This window comes from Saccopteryx bilineata, chromosome 3 (genome assembly GCF_036850765.1).
Source record: "Saccopteryx bilineata isolate mSacBil1 chromosome 3, mSacBil1_pri_phased_curated, whole genome shotgun sequence".
Taxonomy (NCBI): Eukaryota; Metazoa; Chordata; class Mammalia; order Chiroptera; family Emballonuridae; genus Saccopteryx; species Saccopteryx bilineata.
The window spans coordinates 243,565,931-243,585,002 of NC_089492.1; the positions used below are offsets into that span (position 1 = coordinate 243,565,931).

Sequence of the window (19,072 nt, forward strand, 5' to 3'; positions counted from 1 at the left end):
TGTTTCCTGTTGTTATTTTGCTACATGGAGGTGTTCCTGGCAATTGAAGGAAGCCTGTCTGGCTAGCAGAAGCTAGCACTTCCCTACTGAGTACCAAGTACTGCTCTAAGCTAAGGGTCAGCAAACTACAAACTGGTGGGCCAAATCCTGTTTTTATAATGGTCTGTGAGCTAAGAATGCTTTTTACACTTTAAAATAATTCTAATGCTATAAATACCTCTATAATATCCTTGAATTTTGCTCCTTAGTCCACAAGGCCAAAAATAATTCCTATCTAGCCTTTTACATAATGTTTGCTAATCTATGTGCAAAGATTTTTAACATGGATGGACTAATCCTCACTTATGAAATAGGTTACTATTATTCCCTTTTTACAGATAAGAAAACATAGACACAGAGAAGTTATTGAAGGTCAAGTGGTTGGTAAATGGTGAAGTCAGAATTTGAACCCAGGCACCTGGTTTTTTGGGTTTCTTCTTAAAACCAAACTGCTTAATGTTTTCACTAACTGGCTGTGTGATCCTGAAGAAGTCATTTTATTTCTCCATTAAATGAGGTGAAGACATTGACCTGCATCAGATATTCTAAATTGGGGGCGGGAGTGCCCTCGAAAGAGTAAACTTCAGGGAATCGGGCTATCTCCACTGGAAACTGTACAGAGTCTGGTGTTTGTTCACGGCTGCACTTATGTGAGGAGAGACGCTATCCCTTTCCTCTGAAAGGGATTCCATGACTCAAAACAGACGAGAACTACTGGACGAGTTTCCTGGGAAGGTCATCGTCTCCAGCTTTAACATTCTTTGGTGTTATCGATTTGGGTTGCCATTTTGTCCCTTAAATGTTCTCTCTTTAGGATGTCTTTTCTGTCCAACTGTTATTTTAGTTGTCTTTTTTATGCAAATACTATCCATTGGGTTGGGTTGTTTTCTACCAATACCTGTTGACACCCCTCCCCAAGTTTGACAGACTCTTTGAAAAAAATGAGAAAAAAGAGAAATGTTTAAGAGCAAGTTAAGTTTTTCTAAGGATGCATTCTGGAACTCTAGGTGAATAATCCATGTTAGTAAAAGGAACAAGAATTCTGGTTTAGAATTCTTTATTGTAATTATTTATATTTTTCTATGTTATTTATTTAACAAATATGTACTGAGCTCCTACTAGGTGACCATTGCTATGTGGACTGTGAGCTCCTTGGAGTCAGAGGTTAGGGACTGTTAGCCTTTCATGCCCTCAACCTAGTATGGGGCAGGCACATGGTTGGCCCTCAGTAAGGGTTCAGAATGAATGACATCTGGCTGGCTGAATAGATGGTGGATGATGTACAAGAAATCAGCAGTGTGGGTGGGAAAGGAAGGGCAGGGTGCTGAGCAGGTTAGTTTTGTTGGTTCCTAGTTGATTTTTTCTTCAGTTTTTAAATTTATTGGGTTGACATGGTTTGCCAAACCATACGTGCAGGTTTCAAGTGTGCCACTCAGTATAACACCAGCGCCCCGTTCTTGGAGGGGCTCTGGAGGGCAGTCCTAATTTGCCCATTAGTCATGGTTTGAAAGGGTAAAACTGAACTTCTGCTGACAGGGCCAGGACTTCCTACATGAATCCAAAGAAATGAGTCCAATTTCTTGCATCTCACTTAGGCCAGAGGAACAATAGGGGCTTTCTGGCCCTTTGTCTTAGATCCCAACATCCCAGAATTAGGAACAATGAAACTCTTCTCTTGTGCCCACTCGTTCTCCTTGGACTTCCGGACTTTTCCTCTCCCCCCACTCCTCGTTGCTGCTACTCCCATCCCCACTGAGAGTCTAGTGACTCACCACTGCTGAGAGTAGGAGTGGAGTCCAAGGGCCCGAGCACAATGGGCACCTGGCCCGACGGGACCGGAGACATCTCAAGATGAACAGTTGCAGAGGCAGGGAGAAACTGAAGGCAATCCACAGCAAAGGGCAGGCCCGGGGTACTTGTGCCCCTGGGCAGGGCAGCACCAGAGCTAAGAAGAGCATCTGCCACTGGGAAAACTGGGAGTCTCAGTCCTGCCCTCCAGCTTTGGACAAGCCACTAACCTACACTAGGCAGGCTGGCCTTTCTTCATCCGCACTGTATTGGTCATCCTTTGTCTGTTCCTCTAAAAGAGTGGGTTCCACCAAGGCATCACACAGAAAAACTATAAGTTGTTACATAAAATCGAATTCCTGTCATTACTTGGATTCAGATGAGAGATGATTTCGATGCTCTGATTCAGCAGATAGAAAAGAAAAAAAGCTGGGGAATAGTTTGAACGTGTACTCTAGTGAACTTGGACAAAAGCGTGGTGGAGCTGAAAACATTTGGGCTCAGGAAATTAATATGCTCTGTGGCCACGTGGTGCACCAGAAAGAGCATGATCTCAGCACGAGACAAAAACAGCAACGACATAAATTCTGGCTCTCCCATTTACTGTCTGTGTTTTCTTGGGAAAGTGCCCTTTTGCCTGAGTTTCCTTATTTATAAAGTGAGAATAACAGAACCTACTTCATTTAGATGCTGCAAGAATGAAGATAACACATATTGAGCAACTGGCCCATGATGGGCTCTCAATAAATGGTACATATCATAAATATTACCCAGAAATCATCTGTTCCTCAAAAAGAGAAAATTAGTGGCCAGTAAGGGACGGATTGGGTTACACCTCCCTTTTTGGCAAGAGAGCAGATTGGCGAGGGAACAAACTCGTGTTTCACAACTTCCGGGGATCCTTTTCTGGCATCTCCCAGGACTGCCTGGTCACATAACGTCATTTGTTGAACTGAGCCACTGGTGGAAACAATGCCCAACCCAGGGTGTGAGGTTGGCACTGAAGGAAGAATGAGGAGGAAGGACGTTTCACCCTAAGAAAGGCAAAGGAAGAGGCAGGAAGGGAGAGGAGGAGAAATGCCAAACCAGAGAGCTTGCTTCAAATAAATGCTGGAGGAACCATGGAGGGCAGGTGGAAATCACTTCCTCTTTTTTAAAATTCAATTATTGATTTTAGAGAGAGAAGAAGGGAGAGAGAGAAAGACAGAAACATTGATCTATTCCTGTCTGTGCCCTAACGGGGGGTCGAACCCATAACCTTTATGTATTGGGATGGGATGACGTTCTTTTTCTTTTCTTTTTTTTTTTTTCTGAAGCTGGAAACGGGAAGAGACAGACAGACTCCCTCATGCGCCCAACTGGGATCCACCCGGCACGCCCACCAGGGGGCGATGCTCTGCCGAGACCAGAGCCACTCTAACTCTAGCGCCTGGGGCAGAGGCCAAGGAACCATCCCCAGCGCCCGGCCATCTTTGCTCCAAAGGAGCCCTGGCTGCGGGAGGGGAAGAGAGAGACAGAGAGGAAGGAGGGGGGGGTGGAGAAGCAAATGGGCGCTTCTCCTATGTGCCCTGGCCGGGAATCGAACCCGGGTCTCTGGCATGCCAGGCCGACGCTCTACCGCTGAGCCAACTGGCCAGGGCCAGGGATGATGTTCTAACGGCGCTGTCTGGCCAGGGGAAAAAAAATCACTTACTCTTGATCACTCCAAGAATGGCTACTCAGATCATTCTGTGGAAATTACAGGACACAGAATTTTACTAAATATTATGATGACTGTCTCACAAAGCTGCTTGTGGCCAATCAGGTTGTCATGTGGGGAAGGACGAATGTTTCATCATTCTTGGTACCAAGTCTGGATTGGAAAAGGGATTCTTCTATCTGGTGGGAAACTGAAATTAGGGTCCTCTAAGATCCTTTTCAATATTTTTAAGGAGCATGACTTGAACCACTAGGACTGCCCAGAAAGGCAGGCTAGTTTAGAGGTGGTAGTGGCACAACTGAGACTTCTCACGACCTGCCTCACCTCCAGAACAGCTGGAAGTGCTTAGAAACGGCAAACACCTCCACACCCCTCCACAGGCATCACATGTCACCGGGCCAGCTCTGGGAAAGAAAGAGCCATCACTCACAAAGGTGGGGTTCGAGAACTATGGCTGCCTGCAGTGTGTTGTAACAAGATTCCCCGGTCTCTCCTCATTTGTTGCCAAATCTCTCCCAGAAACTGATGGGCTCAAGAGCCAGTGAGATTAACAACAAGGTAACTACAAAGTTATTAGGTGTTTTATTGGCTTTTCCCTAAGCATAAAGCCCTTGGGAAAGAAGCCACCTACCCCTACAGGAAGGGACCAAAGCGAGAGGGTGCAGTTCCTGACAAGGAAATCAAGACAAGAAGATCATGAACAGGAGACACAGAAGTGAAACCATGACACACACTTTTCAGGTGATATTGCTGTCACTTTTCAAATCCTGAGGAACTACAAAAACCAAGTGGAGCCAAAGACGTCATAGCCAACCTCTGCTGAAAACCTGAGTCGGCCCCACCCAGATAAGTAAGCACAAACAGAAAAACTGTTGTCTTCCCCAAAAGTGAAAAGATCAGAGATTCCATTTCCTTAGGCAGCCTGGACTCAAGCCACGTCTGGTTTACCATCCCAATGTCTTTGACCTACTCTGGTTATTTAAGACTCTTCAGCAAGAGACTGACCAACCTGTCATGGAAAACTGTAAATGTTTATGTCATCACAACATGGTTTCAAATCCCCCCTCCACTGACTCTTAGCTGTGTGTGTGACATTAAGCCTCAGCTTCCCCATCAGGTGAAGGGGGACACGCGGAATTATTCTGTAGAGTTGCTGGGAAGTCATACGGAATTTATTAAGTGCCCGGCACAGTGTTGCTGATCAATAAGTGGCAGTTTATGTTAAGAACAGAAACTATAGAAATGGAAAAAGAAAGACAAGTAGAAGCAAAAACAGAAACTTTACCCAAGCACTTCCTGCAAAACTTAATTGGAAAGATGGACTTGATTAAAAATTTTTATCATAAATATTTTAATAATAGCAAGAAAATACACAGAGTGTACCCAACACCTGGCTCTCTTGAATTTTAATATTTTACAATACTTGCATCACATTTTAAAAGAAATAAAACATGGAAAATAGAGTTGTGTACCCCTTATCTCTTCTATTCTCCATACCCTGTTCCCCAGACCTGTGCTGACTTCTCGTTCTTTCTGTGGTCTGTTTCTTGGGGCCTCCATCCTCCACCCTGAGTTCACAATTATGGCAGCCTACTTCTCTGCATTTTCTGCATTCTAGCTGAAGGATCACCTACTTCCTCCAGGGCCTCTACCTCCCTGTGAGGAGAGAGACCCTGACTGCCCACTGTCTCAGCGGTTGCTCCTTATAGAGGCTGACGCTAACCACGGTCAATCCAGACAACAGAGTGGAGGCTCTTCCCACATGGTCCAGGCAACTTCATGGACATTCCACCATTGAATCCCCACAATGTCTCTAAGAGGTAACCATTGCCTCTGTTCTCCAAAAAAGGAAAAAAGTAAAGGACCTGCCCACAGCCTGGCAGCACATAATTCAAACTGTTTCATTGTTGCAGGAAAGCAGACAACAGGCACCACTTTCACTCCAATGCAGTGAGAACTGGTGGCTTATGGCATAAATCCTACGGCAGAAGTGAGGTGTGTGATCACTCTTGTGCCCTACACATGAGGTGAGGCACTAACCTCTTCACCCCTTCAATCCTCTTCCATTTGTGTTAGTTTACATGTACATTTGCAGTCAGGAGACCTGGATTCTAGACCTGGCCTCACTAGTCATAAACATGTGACCATGAGCAAGTCCTTCCCTTCTTCACTCAAGGCCTCTGTTTCCACATCTGTAGAATAGAAATAATAATATCTTCCCTGCCTATTGCCCAGGGGTGTTGTAGGGATTTCAGCAGATAATAGGAGTAGAAATATTAAAGCACTATCTGCATCTAGATATTCCTACATCTTGGGGGTCGGGGTGTTGAGGGCTCTCAGGCAGCTCCCCTCCCAAACGCCCAGAGCCTTGGACCTGGACTTCAGCAAGACCCGCAGTCACCAGCATTGTGCAATAATCTTTCATGATCTCAAAGCATCCTCACATTCCTGAGATCACTGATAATAATAGCTAATATTAATTCTAACTTAGTATATGCCAAACACTGTGTCAAGTGTTTTCTATTCTTTATCGTGAACCATTAAAATAATTATGGGTGGTATTTTTTTTTTACTAATCAAACACAGATTTATTTTTGTTTTTCGTTTTTGTAAATAACACCCTTAAATATAAAGTGAAAAGTGATGTGTTGGTATCGGTCTTATACCAAAGGAAATCTAATCAGATAATCACTAGTTCAGAAAACAGAGCACAGAAATAGATGAAGTATAAAGTTCAATGGGGGGAAAAGCATGTTCTTAACAACAAGATGGAATGTCACCCCTTTTACAGACGTTAGGGAAATGTAGTCATCACTGCCCCCATTTTATAATTAAGCAAACTGAGAAAGGTGAAGTAACATGCTCAAACCCACACAGCCAATGAATGAATGAATGATATAAAACCAGAACCTAAGGCAAAGTCCCATTGGATCCAATGTCAATTTTCCTTCAACCACACTACACTGCTTCTCTCCAGAATCCCCGCCTGCTCTTAGCCTCATCAGACCACATCCTTCCTACCCTGCAGCCACAGGCTGATAAAACTTTTGGGTTATGCAGAAAAGCAAAAATAACTCTCAGGATATGATTATCCAGGCTCCCTTGAAATTAGGTGTTTGGAGGAAGGTGGAGTGGGGATAGAGGTTTTGTGGGTGGGGTAAGAGATGAGAATCTGACAAGAAGTATTGAAAAGGTCAATAAGAACACTCCTAGGAAAAGTATATTGATACTGCAACATTCTGGGCATAACTCAATGTTAATTAACCCAATAAACATTACTGAGTGCCTAATATGTGCTGGTGTTAGTGCTCAGATGGGGTTCCTGCCCTTGACATACACTTGATAAGTCCGAGTTCATGGAATGCTTTCATCAAATATGTAAAAATTAAAATTAAAAAAATAAAAGGATATAAAGCTAACAGTAATATTTTGCACACGTAGGCAGGAACCAAATGAAGGGGGAGAAAGAATCAGAGCTGAGGCTGTTCTTATTTAATAAACTCATTCTGGTGTTTGTGTACCCATCTGAGAAAGCCTGGCAGAACTACAGAACTTAAGAGAGTGATGGGGTGGGGTGGTCACCTTTGGTTCACTCCATCTTCCACAGAGCTTACTGAGGACAGTATCCTCTTATCTGCTTCCTCCAATCACTTGACATGAATGGAAAAAGGCAGAGGTCTGGAGAACTCAAGAGGACTAGCCCGAGAAGGCCCAGCCATTGGGGGCTGTCCTAGCTAAGTAATGGGGAGACGACATTGTGTATATGCTTCAGTCCTGAGAATCCTTCCCTATCAGCTTTCCTCTTGTTAGCCTGGGACCCAATGGAATATCAAGCAGGTAGCTTTCCCAGTTATAGCGGATTGCAGCTACCTAGTCAATAGCTGGAAAAGTGAGAAAATAGGATAGAGATTTAAAAAAATAAAAATGCAACCTAACATTTTTACAGTGTCTTACAGTTTACAAAACTTTTGACCTCTACTATCTCATCTATTTAGATTTGATTCTTAGAGTGACCTATGACATAGAGAGATGCTATTATTTCAATTTTAGATGAGAAGACAGAAGTCCAGATAAGTTCGTGTTGCCATCCTGGTATGTTATAGGAATTAGGGAAGTATAGAGAAGGAGCATGCCCCTGTGTGCAATAGGGAGGACATATCAGGGAAGGCTTTCTGGAGGTGGCCCAAGGGCTGAGAAGAATAATACATACAGTTATGTACTAAATAGATAATGAAGGGGAGAATCCAGGTAGACAACCTTACAAAGGCTTGAAAACACGAGGAAGACTGGAGAAGCTGGCAGGAGAAAGATGAAGATGATGATGATTATGATGGTGACCATGACAGCAGTTAACACTTACCTATGCTTACTCAATGCAGACACTGTTAGAGCAGGTGCTCTTCTAAGCAGGTTCTGCATTAATTCTCGCACCTACATTGTTAGGTCGGTTCTTTTACGTGAAGCCAGTGGCCGCGGCCACCATCACAGCCTCCTGGCCCATGCAGGTTCGCATTGGATTCAGACAGTCGGTAATGAAACAACGGAGCCAAGAACTGGTGGGCCATCATCTTTAATCCTAGCTTGAACCCGGCGGGCAAGTAAAAACACACACTGGGCTCCAAAACCCACTCATTCAGTGCTGACAAAGCTACTGACTTATCCGAGTTTCCTAGAATCAAAGGTGTCTAGCTCACCAGCCTTATTCACCTCTGTTCCCCATCTCCTTCCTTGTCACTGCACAAACTGCACAAACTGGCTTCTCACTCAACACCACCATCTTGGCTGCTTCTCCTGGCCTCCTCCACATGGCCTTTCTCTGCTCTCTGCTCTAATGCTAATCTCAGGAACTGAGAGCACAAGCTCCCAATCTGCCCTCATTTTAGAGTGTAGTAATTAAAACCTTTAATCTAATATACAAATAAGGAAGTCTCTGATACAAAGTCACTTATCTGAGGCATGATGGGATTGTACCACCCCACATCAAAAAGGGTGGGTGGGAAACTTAGTCCTAAAACCAAGCCCCAGGCTACAAGGATCCTGCCTGCCCACAGCCTGCCCCCAGCACACATTAATATCACCTGGGCTACGGGCTTCCAAATGGGCAGTGCTATCTTTAACAAAGTGAGCATAATATATTTTATCTGCCCAACATTTTATCATCCCCATTTTACTGATGAGGCAACTAAAGCACAGAGAAGTTAAAGTAGCTTGCGCAAGATCATACATGATTTCATGTGCTAGCTTGAGAAATAGGAAGTTTATTCTAGAAGCCAAGAGCACTTTCCACTCTGTGACTGTAGGGTTCTCAGCAGAGGAGATAGGGACAGATCTGAGATTTAGAAAGCATGCTCTGAGAGTTGGAAAGGGGAAAAAAAATTGGAACCTGACGAGGCTAAGAACCTGAACTGAGACAGTAGAAGTAGAGAGTAGAGAAGTATTCTCTAGAACACCTGATGCTTGTTGGTAAGAAATTAACTCCCCGCACCCCATGCCTTTGCTTTCTCTACCTGCAAAGGAAGAATAATATATTTTTGCCTACCTGCTTCAGGAATTGCTTGAAAATTAATGGGGTAGAGAGACCTGACTGGCTTTCATGTGCTAAACAACACCCTTGTACCACTGCTGGTGTTCTTTAAATTCTGAACATATAAATTGTGCTTTGAGAGAGGAGCTGGAAATAATTATAGCTTGTTAATTATTGTTAATCATACCCAAGCTTTCAAAAAAGAGAGGGCAACCCCTCCATCCCTGAAAGCAGCTGCCCAGTGTCAGACAAGCTCTTTCCCACAGGCTCCATTCTTTTATTATTTGCAGCGGTTCAGTTACTTACGTGGGTCACACAAAAAGAAAAGCAACGACTTGCTATTTTAGAATCAAATGTACAAAGAACTCTTATAAATCTTGCTGGTTCTTTTTAAGAATTTGTTCCTTTTCATCTCCCTATATTAAGTACATGCATAAATATTGTGTTTGTCTGAGAAGAAGGTGGGGGGAGGGTTAAGAGAACTTTTTATACATTGGACACCAGGACACCTGGGTTTTAACCATGATCCGAGGATAACAGAACTGCTCCCTACCCGTTCTCCAGATCTGCGCAACTCCATTTCCTAAACACTTAAGATTTCCTAACAGCCAGGCAGAGTACCAAAGACCCCTTCCAGGAATCTGAGAAAATTAGTGGCTGGGCCACTTTAAATTTCCAAGCCTTAACTGCATCACCTAATGGGTCTGATACATGGTCCATACCTGTCAGGGCTGAGGTGAGGATGAGATAGTATTTGTGAACGGTACACTATATAAATGCGTGTACCGTTTAGAGAATGCACTGCTAGGAGTTGGGAAAGGGAGAGAGAGAGAGTGGGAGAGAGATAAAAGTGGGACAGTCCTGCGATACTTTTCAATGAAATTCCTGAGAATTCCAGCTCAGGAGAGGAGCTAGGACGCCCAAGGTGCTCGGGTAGAAGCCGCGCCAAGGGCGGGCCCCGGCCCAGGTGGGGCGGGACAGACCAGGGGCGGGTCCCGGGCAGCCCTCAGGTGAGTATCGGTTTTCCTCTGTCCGGCTTTCGGTCCCGAAAAGGCGGGGGCAGCCTCCGCTCCTCTGATCCTATCGCGGGCGGCGCAGGTCGGGCTGTGCCTTCTGTAGGACGGGGACCGGGGGGTGCAGGATGTGTCATCCAAATACCAGCGGGTGAGTTGGCGGCGGAACCAGCCCGGCAGGTCCGGCGGACTATAAGAGCAGGAGGGAGCGGCCGGCAGCAGACGCTCGGAGACTGACCCAGACCTCGGAGCCGGAGTCCCGCAGAGCCCCAGCGCCCCGTCCGCCCGCGTCCGGTCCGCGTCCCGTCCGCGCACCTCGGCCCCACCATGGCTCGGGGCCCGGGCCTCGCGCTGCCGTCGCTGCCAAGGCCTCTGCTTCTGCTGCTGCTGCTGCTGGCGGCGGCGACCCGCCAGGCGGCCTCACAGGGCAACTGTACGTGCCCCACCAATAAGATGACCGTGTGCAGCCGGGATGGCCCGGGCGGCCGCTGCCAGTGCCGCGCCCTCGGCTCCGGCGTCGAGGTCGACTGTTCCACGCTGACCTCCAAGTGCCTGCTGCTCAAGGCGCGCATGACCGCCACCAAAAGCGGCCGCAAGCTGGTGCGCCCCAGCGAGCACGCGCTCGTGGACAACGACGGCCTCTACGACCCCGACTGCGACCGCGAGGGCCGCTTCAAGGCGCGCCAGTGCAACCAGACGGCGGAGTGCTGGTGCGTCAACTCGGTGGGCGTGCGCCGCACCGACAAGGGCGACCGGAGCCTGCGCTGCGGCGAGCTGGTGCGCACCCACCACATCCTCATCGACCTGCGCCACCGCCCGGCCGCCCGCGCCTTCAACCACTCGGACCTGGACGCCGAGCTGCGGCGGCTCTTCCTCGAGCGCTACCGGCTGCCCCCCCGGTTCGTGGAGGCGGTGCACTACGAGCGGCCCACCATCCAGATCGAGCTGCGGCAGGACGCGGCGCAGAAGGCCCCCGGCGACGTGGACATCGCCGACGCCGCCTACTACTTCGAGAGGGACGTCAAGGGCGAGTCGCTGTTCCTCGGCCGCAGCGGCCTCGACGTGAACGTGCGCGGCGAGCCCCTGCAGGTGGAGCGGACGCTCATCTACTACCTGGACGAGAAGCCGCCCGAGTTCTCCATGAAGCGCCTCACGGGCGGCCTCATCGCCGTCATCGTGGTGGTCGTGCTGGCCCTGGTCGCTGGCGTGACCGTCCTGGTGATCACTAACCGGAGGAGGTCCGGGAAGTACAGGAAGGTGGAGATCAAGGAACTGGGGGAGTTGAGAAAGGCGCCGAGCTTGTAGGTACAGGCGGGGCAGGGACGGGGTGGGGGACGGGGTTCTAGCAAGTTTCCCAGACCAAAGTGACTCATGCCTCTCGATTCTGGGTCTCTCCACACCCCACCAGTTTAATAGATCTTGATCTCAGTCACTTTAACTTGTGACTTTCTGCCTTGCAGGAAGCATTTCTAAAATTCCTTCCCGTTCGGTCCAACAAGAAACCTGACTCGAAGAGTTAACAAAAAGTCTGGCACAGGGTTATGTACGAGAGTCCTGTGTCTGTATGACTACCCAGCATCTTGACAAGTGACGCCACTGATACTGAAGACTTAAATGCGTTTAGATGGGAAACAGCGCTTTTACTGGCTTGGGTCTCAGTTACTTGGTTCGCTCCACTTGGCTCGCGGCCTTCCTAATGAGGAGCTCACTAACGCGGCCGGTATCTATCCGCATTTACCGCCGTTTGCATTACCAGCCGCAGAGGCGCGGCTGTTGCAGCTGCCTGAACACATTTTAGATGTCTATCTGTGAGGGCGGACTCGGCCGCCAAACTGAGCGTCTAGCCTTCAGCTCGCCCTTGTTACAGCTGGTATTAGTAATGTTTCTTTTTGTAAAATGTGTGTACATATATTATCTTTGATAATCTGTTGTGATTTTTTTTAAAAAATATGAATTTAATAAAATATTGAAAAGGCACAAAAGATGGAGTTGGTGGAAACTTGCCCCAGATTTACATTATCGATTTGGTCTCTGTCTAATTTCCCACGACTCAGTTTTTTTATTTTAAATTCTGAAACAAGTGGGTATTTTATATTGCCACTTGTAAACAGCAGAGATACGCGAACAGGTTGGTGCCATTACTGGTTTTTCTAAATAAGATTATTTGGAAACTTCCATCAGACTGCAGGAGGACGGGTCTGAGGGAGGAGGCTGGAACTAGATGCTGTTATTGGGAAAGGAAACCAGCCTTAATTTATTTCTAAACAAGAATTCTTAAGTGGAGAAGGAAACCTGTTTTGTTTCAGGAGCTGTATCTCTTTTGAACTCTTGCCCTATTCGGAAGTAGGTGGTACTATTCCCATTTAGCCCTTGGTAATTTACCTAATTCCAAAGTTTTGTGGCTCAGAGAGGTTAAATGACTTTCCTACATGGTTATTGCCAGTCTGTAGAGAGCCCAATACCAGGGGGCGCTGTGTGTGTGTGTGTGTGTGTGTGTGTGTGTGTGTGCGCGTGTGCGCGCGCGCGCGCGCATGTACACTGTGGCTGTTTTCCTATTTTGCCAATTATGTGCTTTAAAAATGTTTACTTCCTGGCCTTGGCCGGTTGGCTCAGCGGTAGAGCGTCGACCTGGCGTGAGGGGGACCCGGGTTCGATTCCCGGCCAGGACATATAGGAGAAGCGCCCATTTGCTTCTCCACCCCCGCACCCCCCCTCCTTCCTCTCTGTATCTCTCTTCCCCTCCCGCAGCCAAGGCTCCATTGGAGCAAAGATGGCCCGGGCGCTGGGGATGGCTCCTTGGCCTCTGCCCCAGGTGCTAGAGTGGCTCTGGTCTCAGCAGAGCGAGGCCCCGGAGGGGCAGAGCATCGCCCCCTGGTGGGCAGAGCCTCGCCCCTGGTGGGCGTGCCAGGTGGATCCCGGTAAAAACTAGCAATTTGTCTCCTTTCACTTTTCTCCTTGTTTTCACTCTTTCGCATTCATTTATGTGAAGCTAAGCCTGCTAGGTCTCTGTGGGTTAGCCTACATGTAAACAAGTTCCCACAATTACTGGGCAATTACTGCAACTATGGGCCTGTAACAAAGGAGGGAGGGGTGGATATGTCCAAAAGCAAATTGCTAGATCCAGGACTTGAGTTTCTTGTCCTGGAATTGGTCTTATGTTTCTCCTCCCACCGCTGTTTGTGTCTATGGTCTCTGTCTACCTCTCAAGACTGAAATACCAGTTAAGTATTTGGGGGGGGGGAGGGAGTGGCTCTTGGCCACTGCCTTCACAGCTTGGGGCTGTGTGGGCTGGTGGAGTGGATACTTTATTGCCAGAGATCTCTAAGTCTTGTAGGTGTGTAGCCTCCAAACGTTCTCTCAGGCTCCAATGGGACTTAACAAGGGGTGAGGGTGGAGGTGGACTGGCTCCCCCCCCCCCCCCCCCCCGGGTGGGAAGGATGGCTGAAGGACCCAAGGTTAGAATGGGAACTGTAACAGTGACAGTGAAGACTCACTCTCACTCAGTTGGTGCTTTCTGCTCCTCTGAGTCACTGAAGTGCCTTTAGCTAAAGGGATCTTGGCAATCACCTCTAACCTAACCCCTCATTTTGCAAAGGAAAGGCTGAGTGACTTCTCAAGTTTCCTGTTTCTCTGGCACAGCTGGAACTAGAGAGTCCCCAATTCCCAGTCCAGTACTCCTTTCACTGAATCAGGTGGCCATTGTTTCAAGAGCCACTTCAAAATATCTCTTGACTGCCTAGAAAATAAACAGATTAAGGTTTGAGTGAGAGGTTGAACAAAGGAAAAACCCTGAAGAAAAAGCCCATTCCTTCATCAGAATGTTGCTTCTGGATAAATTCTAAATTTCTGGATACATTTGGGATTGTAAGTCCTTGCACTTGATTGCGTTTAATAGCACAAAGCTGCCTGACCTGTGGTGGCGCAGTGGATAAAGCATCGACCTGGAAATGCTGAGGTCGCCGGTTCGAAACCCTGGGCTTGCCTGGTCAAGGCACATATGGGAGTTGATGCTTCCAGCTCCTCCCCCTTCTCTCTCCTGTCTCTCTCCTCTCTAAAAATGAATAAATAAAAATAAAATAAAATAAAATTTTTAAAAAAGAAGAAAAAATAGCACAAAGCTCTCTCACAGTTGTCGTCTTTGAGACATTGGCTTACTGGAAATAACCCAAGTGTTGATGAATATGGGTTCAAATTCTGCTTCACTGGGCAAGTAAGTCACTTAACTCTCCTCAGTTTCCTCCCACACTGATTGAAACTGCAGGTCTCTTTCATTATTGCAAAGATCAAATGAGGTCATGAATGAGAATGCCTAGAACAATCTTTATCTTGGGTTTCCTAGCCCAGGTTGCTTTCCCATGCACCAAGCAAGTTGAGACACCTTTCTGAGTCCCTTCTTCCAAGTTTCTGTTTGGAAACTCAGCTTGCTTCTTCTGGGGACAGGACTACCCAGAACTAACTATCTTCATGGGCTTAGCCTCCACCTCCAGGTTTTTCCCATCAGAACTTTCATTCACTTCTTTGTGCTCCAGGTAAAGGCTGCCCTCAGGAGGAATGTGAGGAGCAGGTGTGACTGGCCAGCTGGTTACAGCTTGTCTTTTGAGCCCTGAGGCTCATCAGATTTCCTTGTTTTGGTCACCCAGGCTTTCTCCACTCTAGCTATTTCCTGCTTATGTATTTTTGGCTTCACTATTTTCCAAATAGAATCACAGAATGTCAGATCTGGAAAAAGAATCATTTTAATCCAAGAATCTACCCTACAGATGAAGAATGTAGAAAGAATGATTTACCCAAGTCAGGCAGCTAGGGGCAGAGCAACCCTAGAGCTCCAATTCCCTGTGTAGGGCCAGGAGCCGCAGTTGTGGCCATTCACATGCAGATTCTCCTTGAATTTGGACAGAAGGTAAAGAAACAGTGAAGCCAAAAAATGGTGGGCCATTCCTTTATTAAAAGTCTGGCACTGGCCGAGGAGCAAACAGGCAGGGAAAACACTTCCCTTTCACTCAGAGCTCCCAAAGCCACTGACACATTCTCCGGTTCCTCCTAGAATCAAAGGCCTCACCAGTTCCAGTGGAGCTCACAAAGCCCCTTACCTCTGGTTCCCCATCTGCACGCCTCTCTTTCCCTGCCAACATGGCTTCTCCTTCAGCTCTCTGCATCCCCACCCACTCTCTCTGCAAACCTGGCTTCTTTCTGCCTCCTCTGCTCTCTTTTCCAAACTTTCTGGCAAAACCTCTCCAGCAAACATTAGCAAAACAATGACCCTTACCACGCAGGAAGGCAATTTGCATTTCACAGACCACAATTATCAGGCACTGCCCAGCCAGCCCCCAATGCAAACTATAAGTGAGCAAACACAAAAATCATATTTTAGAAACTTACTTGACCAATAACCTGGTTTCTATTTTGTCTGATCTTTGTCATGCTTGTCTCCCTAGTTAGTCATTTGTTTAATTTTTTTTGGATCATTTCTGTTCTTAAATGTGGTTGTTCTTTAGCTTTTTATTATTTATTATTTTTATTTTTTATTTTAGAGAGGAGAGGAGAGAGAGAGAGAGAGAGAGAGAGAGAGAGAGAGAGAGAGAAGGGGGAGGAGCAAGAAGCATCAACTCCCATATGTGCCTTGACCAGGCAAGCCAGGGTTTTTGAACCAGCAACCTCAGTGTTTCCAGGTTGATGCTTTATCCGCTGCGCCACCACAGGTCAGGCATTCTTTAGCTTTTTAATATCACTTAAATGGGAGACATATGTTGGTTGAATGTAAATGTATGGGCTTTGGAGTTACCTGACCTTTAGACTCCTGTTTTCTTATTTGTAAAATAGATAGAGGCTTAGCTAATATGCTTGACTTTGACTTTTAAAAATTAGATATAAGATATAAAAAAGATGAGTATTATTTCTTAAATGATCACTCGTGTTAAGATGACAGGAAAGCCCCAAGAACCTTGGGGGAAAAATAACTACTAATGGTTGAACTCTTCCTTACAATATGAATAGTTCTACTCCACTTTAAAAAAAAATTTTTTTTTTAATTTTATTTATTTATTTTTTACAGAGACACAGAGTGAGTCAGAGAGAGGGGTTGACAGGGACAGACAGACAGGAACGGAGAGAGATGAGAAGCATCAATCATTAGTTTTTCATTGCGCGTTGCAACACCTTAGTTGTTCATTGATTGCTTTCTCAAATGTGCCTTGACCGCGGGCCTTCAGCAGACCGAGTAACCCCCTGCTGGAGCCAGGGACCTTGGGTCCAAGCTGGTGAGCTTTTGCTCAAACCAGATGAGCCCACGCTCAAGCTGGAGACCTCGGGGTTTCGAACCTGGGTCCTCTGCATCCCAGTCCGATGCTCTATCCACTGTGCCACTGCCTGGTCAGGCTCTACTCCACTTTCTTTTTCTTTCTTTTTTTTTAATTTATTTTTATTTTTTTTCCGAAGCTGGAAATGGGGAGAGATAGACCGACTCCCGCATGCGCCCAACCGGGATCCACCGGGCATGCCCACCAGGGGGCGATGCTCTGCCCCTCCGGGGCACCGCCCCGCTGAGACCAGAGCCACCCCAGCACCTGGGGCAGAGGCCAAGGAGCCATCCCCAGCGCCTGGGCCATCTTTGCTCCAATGGAGCCTCAGCTGCGGGAGGGGAGGAGAGAGACAGAGAGGAAGGGGGGGGGTGGAGAAGCAAATGGGCGCCTTTCCCATGTGCCCTGGCCGGGCATCGAACCCGGGTCCCCCGCATGCCAGGCCGACGCTCCACCGCTGAGCCAACCGGCCAGGGCCTCTTTTTTTTTTTTTTTTTTTAATTTTATTCATTTTTAGAGAGGAGAGAGACAGAGAGGAGAGAGAGACAGAGAGAGAACGTAGGGAGGAGCTGGAAGCATCAACTCCCATATGTGCCTTGACCAGGCAAGCCCAGGGTTTCCAACCGGCGACCTCAGCATTTCCAGGTCGACGCTTTATCCACTGCGCCACCACAGGTCAGGCCTTCTACTCCACTTTCTTAAGGAGACACTGCTCTACCTAGACTTCTTTTATGGGGACTGGAACAACAGTGGAAGCCACTATTTACGAAGGTGGAGCCACGGCCCACCTGGGACACTCATCTTTAACTGCAATGTGAGAAAAAAATAAATGTGTTTGTTTTCAAATTACATTATTATTGCATCTCTGTACTGGTCTTTTATTTTAGCATCCTCTTTTACCCTAACTAGGATGAGTGGCTATAGTATCCTTCTTATAACAGATGAAAAAAATTAAGACACTGAAAGTTAAATTACTTGCCTATAGCCACACATCTAATAAATAACACATTTGGGGTTAGAACCCAGGCAAACTGGCCCTCAAATCCATGTTTTTAACCAATGTACTATACTGCCTCTTATCATTTATAAATTTGTAAGCCAGAGTATATTAGTTTTTTCTTATTATAATAATACATATTTATTATCTGACAGTTCCCTGGGTCAGAAGTCCCGCACAAGTTTCATTGTCTGCAGGCTGCATTCCTTTCTGCAAGTGCAGACAATTGTATTTCCTGTTCATTCAGGTTGTCAGCAGAACTCAATTCCTTTTTAGCTGTGGGTCCGAGATCTCTAGTTTCTTACTGGCTGTAACTCAGGGCTTTCCCCAGTTTGTGGAGGTGGCCGACGTCCCTCTGTGGCATCACCCCTTTCTTTTACCTTTGAACATCAGGCCCTCATGTTGTATCTCTCTGACTGTTCTTCCATTGTCCCCTCTCCTTCTGGCCCCAGTTATGAGGACTCGTGATTAGGAGGGGTTAATCTACGTAATACAGGAAAAGACGATCCTCTCTCAAGGCCTTTAACCTTAATCATATCTGCAAAACCCCTTCTGCCCTGTAAAGTAACATAGTCACAAATTTGGGGGATTAGGATGTGGGCATCTGGCGGGGAAGGGCGTGATTCTGTTTGCCACGCAGAAAATGTCCCCCAGTCCAGTCCAGGCTCTTAACCAGTTTGCTGTCCTGCCTCTGTAGAATTGTATGCTGGCATTAATTTTTGTGTGTAGTTACAGAAGAACGCTTTCTCCCATGGCCCTCTTTTCTATCCCTTTTGAATAAAGCCTTCCTAAGCAGGAAGATAGGCTCCTGGAAGAATTATTTCTGTATTGTATACAGGATTGAATAGGGTATCTGGTAACTAATAAGCTCTCAGGAAAGTGTATCAACTTGAACTAATACCAATGGCTGTCATCTATTAAACCAGCGATTTTGAATTGGTGTGCTACAAGAATTTTTAAACATGCAATACCTGACTATTTAGTCAGAGGCACAGAGCTCTTTCTCCTTAAATTGTCAAATAAAAAAATCACATCCGCTAACACAACTATAGCCATCCAGTGTGACTACATCAAAATTATACCTATTTTTTTGTCATACTGGCCAAAAATGTGTTTTCTTGGTGTACAGCAGAATTTTAGTAATTAGCTTATATGTGTCATAAGATGGAAAAGGTTGAAAATCACTGTATTAAGCATATAAGCTGGGCCAAACAATGTCCTACAAGTTTTATCCTGGTTACCTCATTGATTTCACCACAATCCCATGGACATGAAGCAGCATGTTCTGCTATTCTTGTACTGATGAGGAAACCAGGGCAGAAATAAATGACTTGCCAGAAATCACATAGCTAGCTGGTCAGGAGTACTGCTAGAATTGAAATCCAGGACTGCCCTCCTCAGTCTGAGGTTTGACAGCTGCACTCCCGACTCGGCAGGGCAAAGAGCCAGTGTCCACGCCACATAGTGATGCTGTAGGTGGGAGCCTTCTTCTCAGGAACCCAGATGGAATCCCTGAAAGGGCCGTGTGGGAAGCTAATGGATTTCTTTTACAATCAGTAGTGAATCCTGGTGGGCATCTTCTGGTTGTAATTTTCCTCCTGGGACCATTCTCTCTTACTGCTGCTAAATGCCATCAGAGGTTTCATTATTGCTTTTTATGAAAATCTAGGAAGGAATTGTTGGGAGGGTGGGGGCAGGTAGGAAATTACACTGAAA

General features: G+C 46.6%; 1 protein-coding gene across 1 annotated transcript; it reads left to right on the top strand.

Annotated features, from left to right (window-relative positions):
* Window positions 1–10,094: 10,094 nt before the first annotated feature.
* Window positions 10,095–12,045, top strand: TACSTD2 (tumor associated calcium signal transducer 2). Its single transcript, XM_066269075.1, has one exon. It carries the CDS (start codon window positions 10,391–10,393, stop codon window positions 11,366–11,368), a length of 978 nt encoding a protein of 325 aa, XP_066125172.1. The 5' UTR covers window positions 10,095–10,390; the 3' UTR covers window positions 11,369–12,045.
* Window positions 12,046–19,072: the final 7,027 nt, after the last annotated feature.

Coding starts and splice junctions, on each gene's coding strand:
- TACSTD2 (XM_066269075.1), top strand. CDS start 10,391: ATGGCTCGGGGCCCGGGCCTCGCGCTGCCGTCGCTGCCAAGGCCTCTG.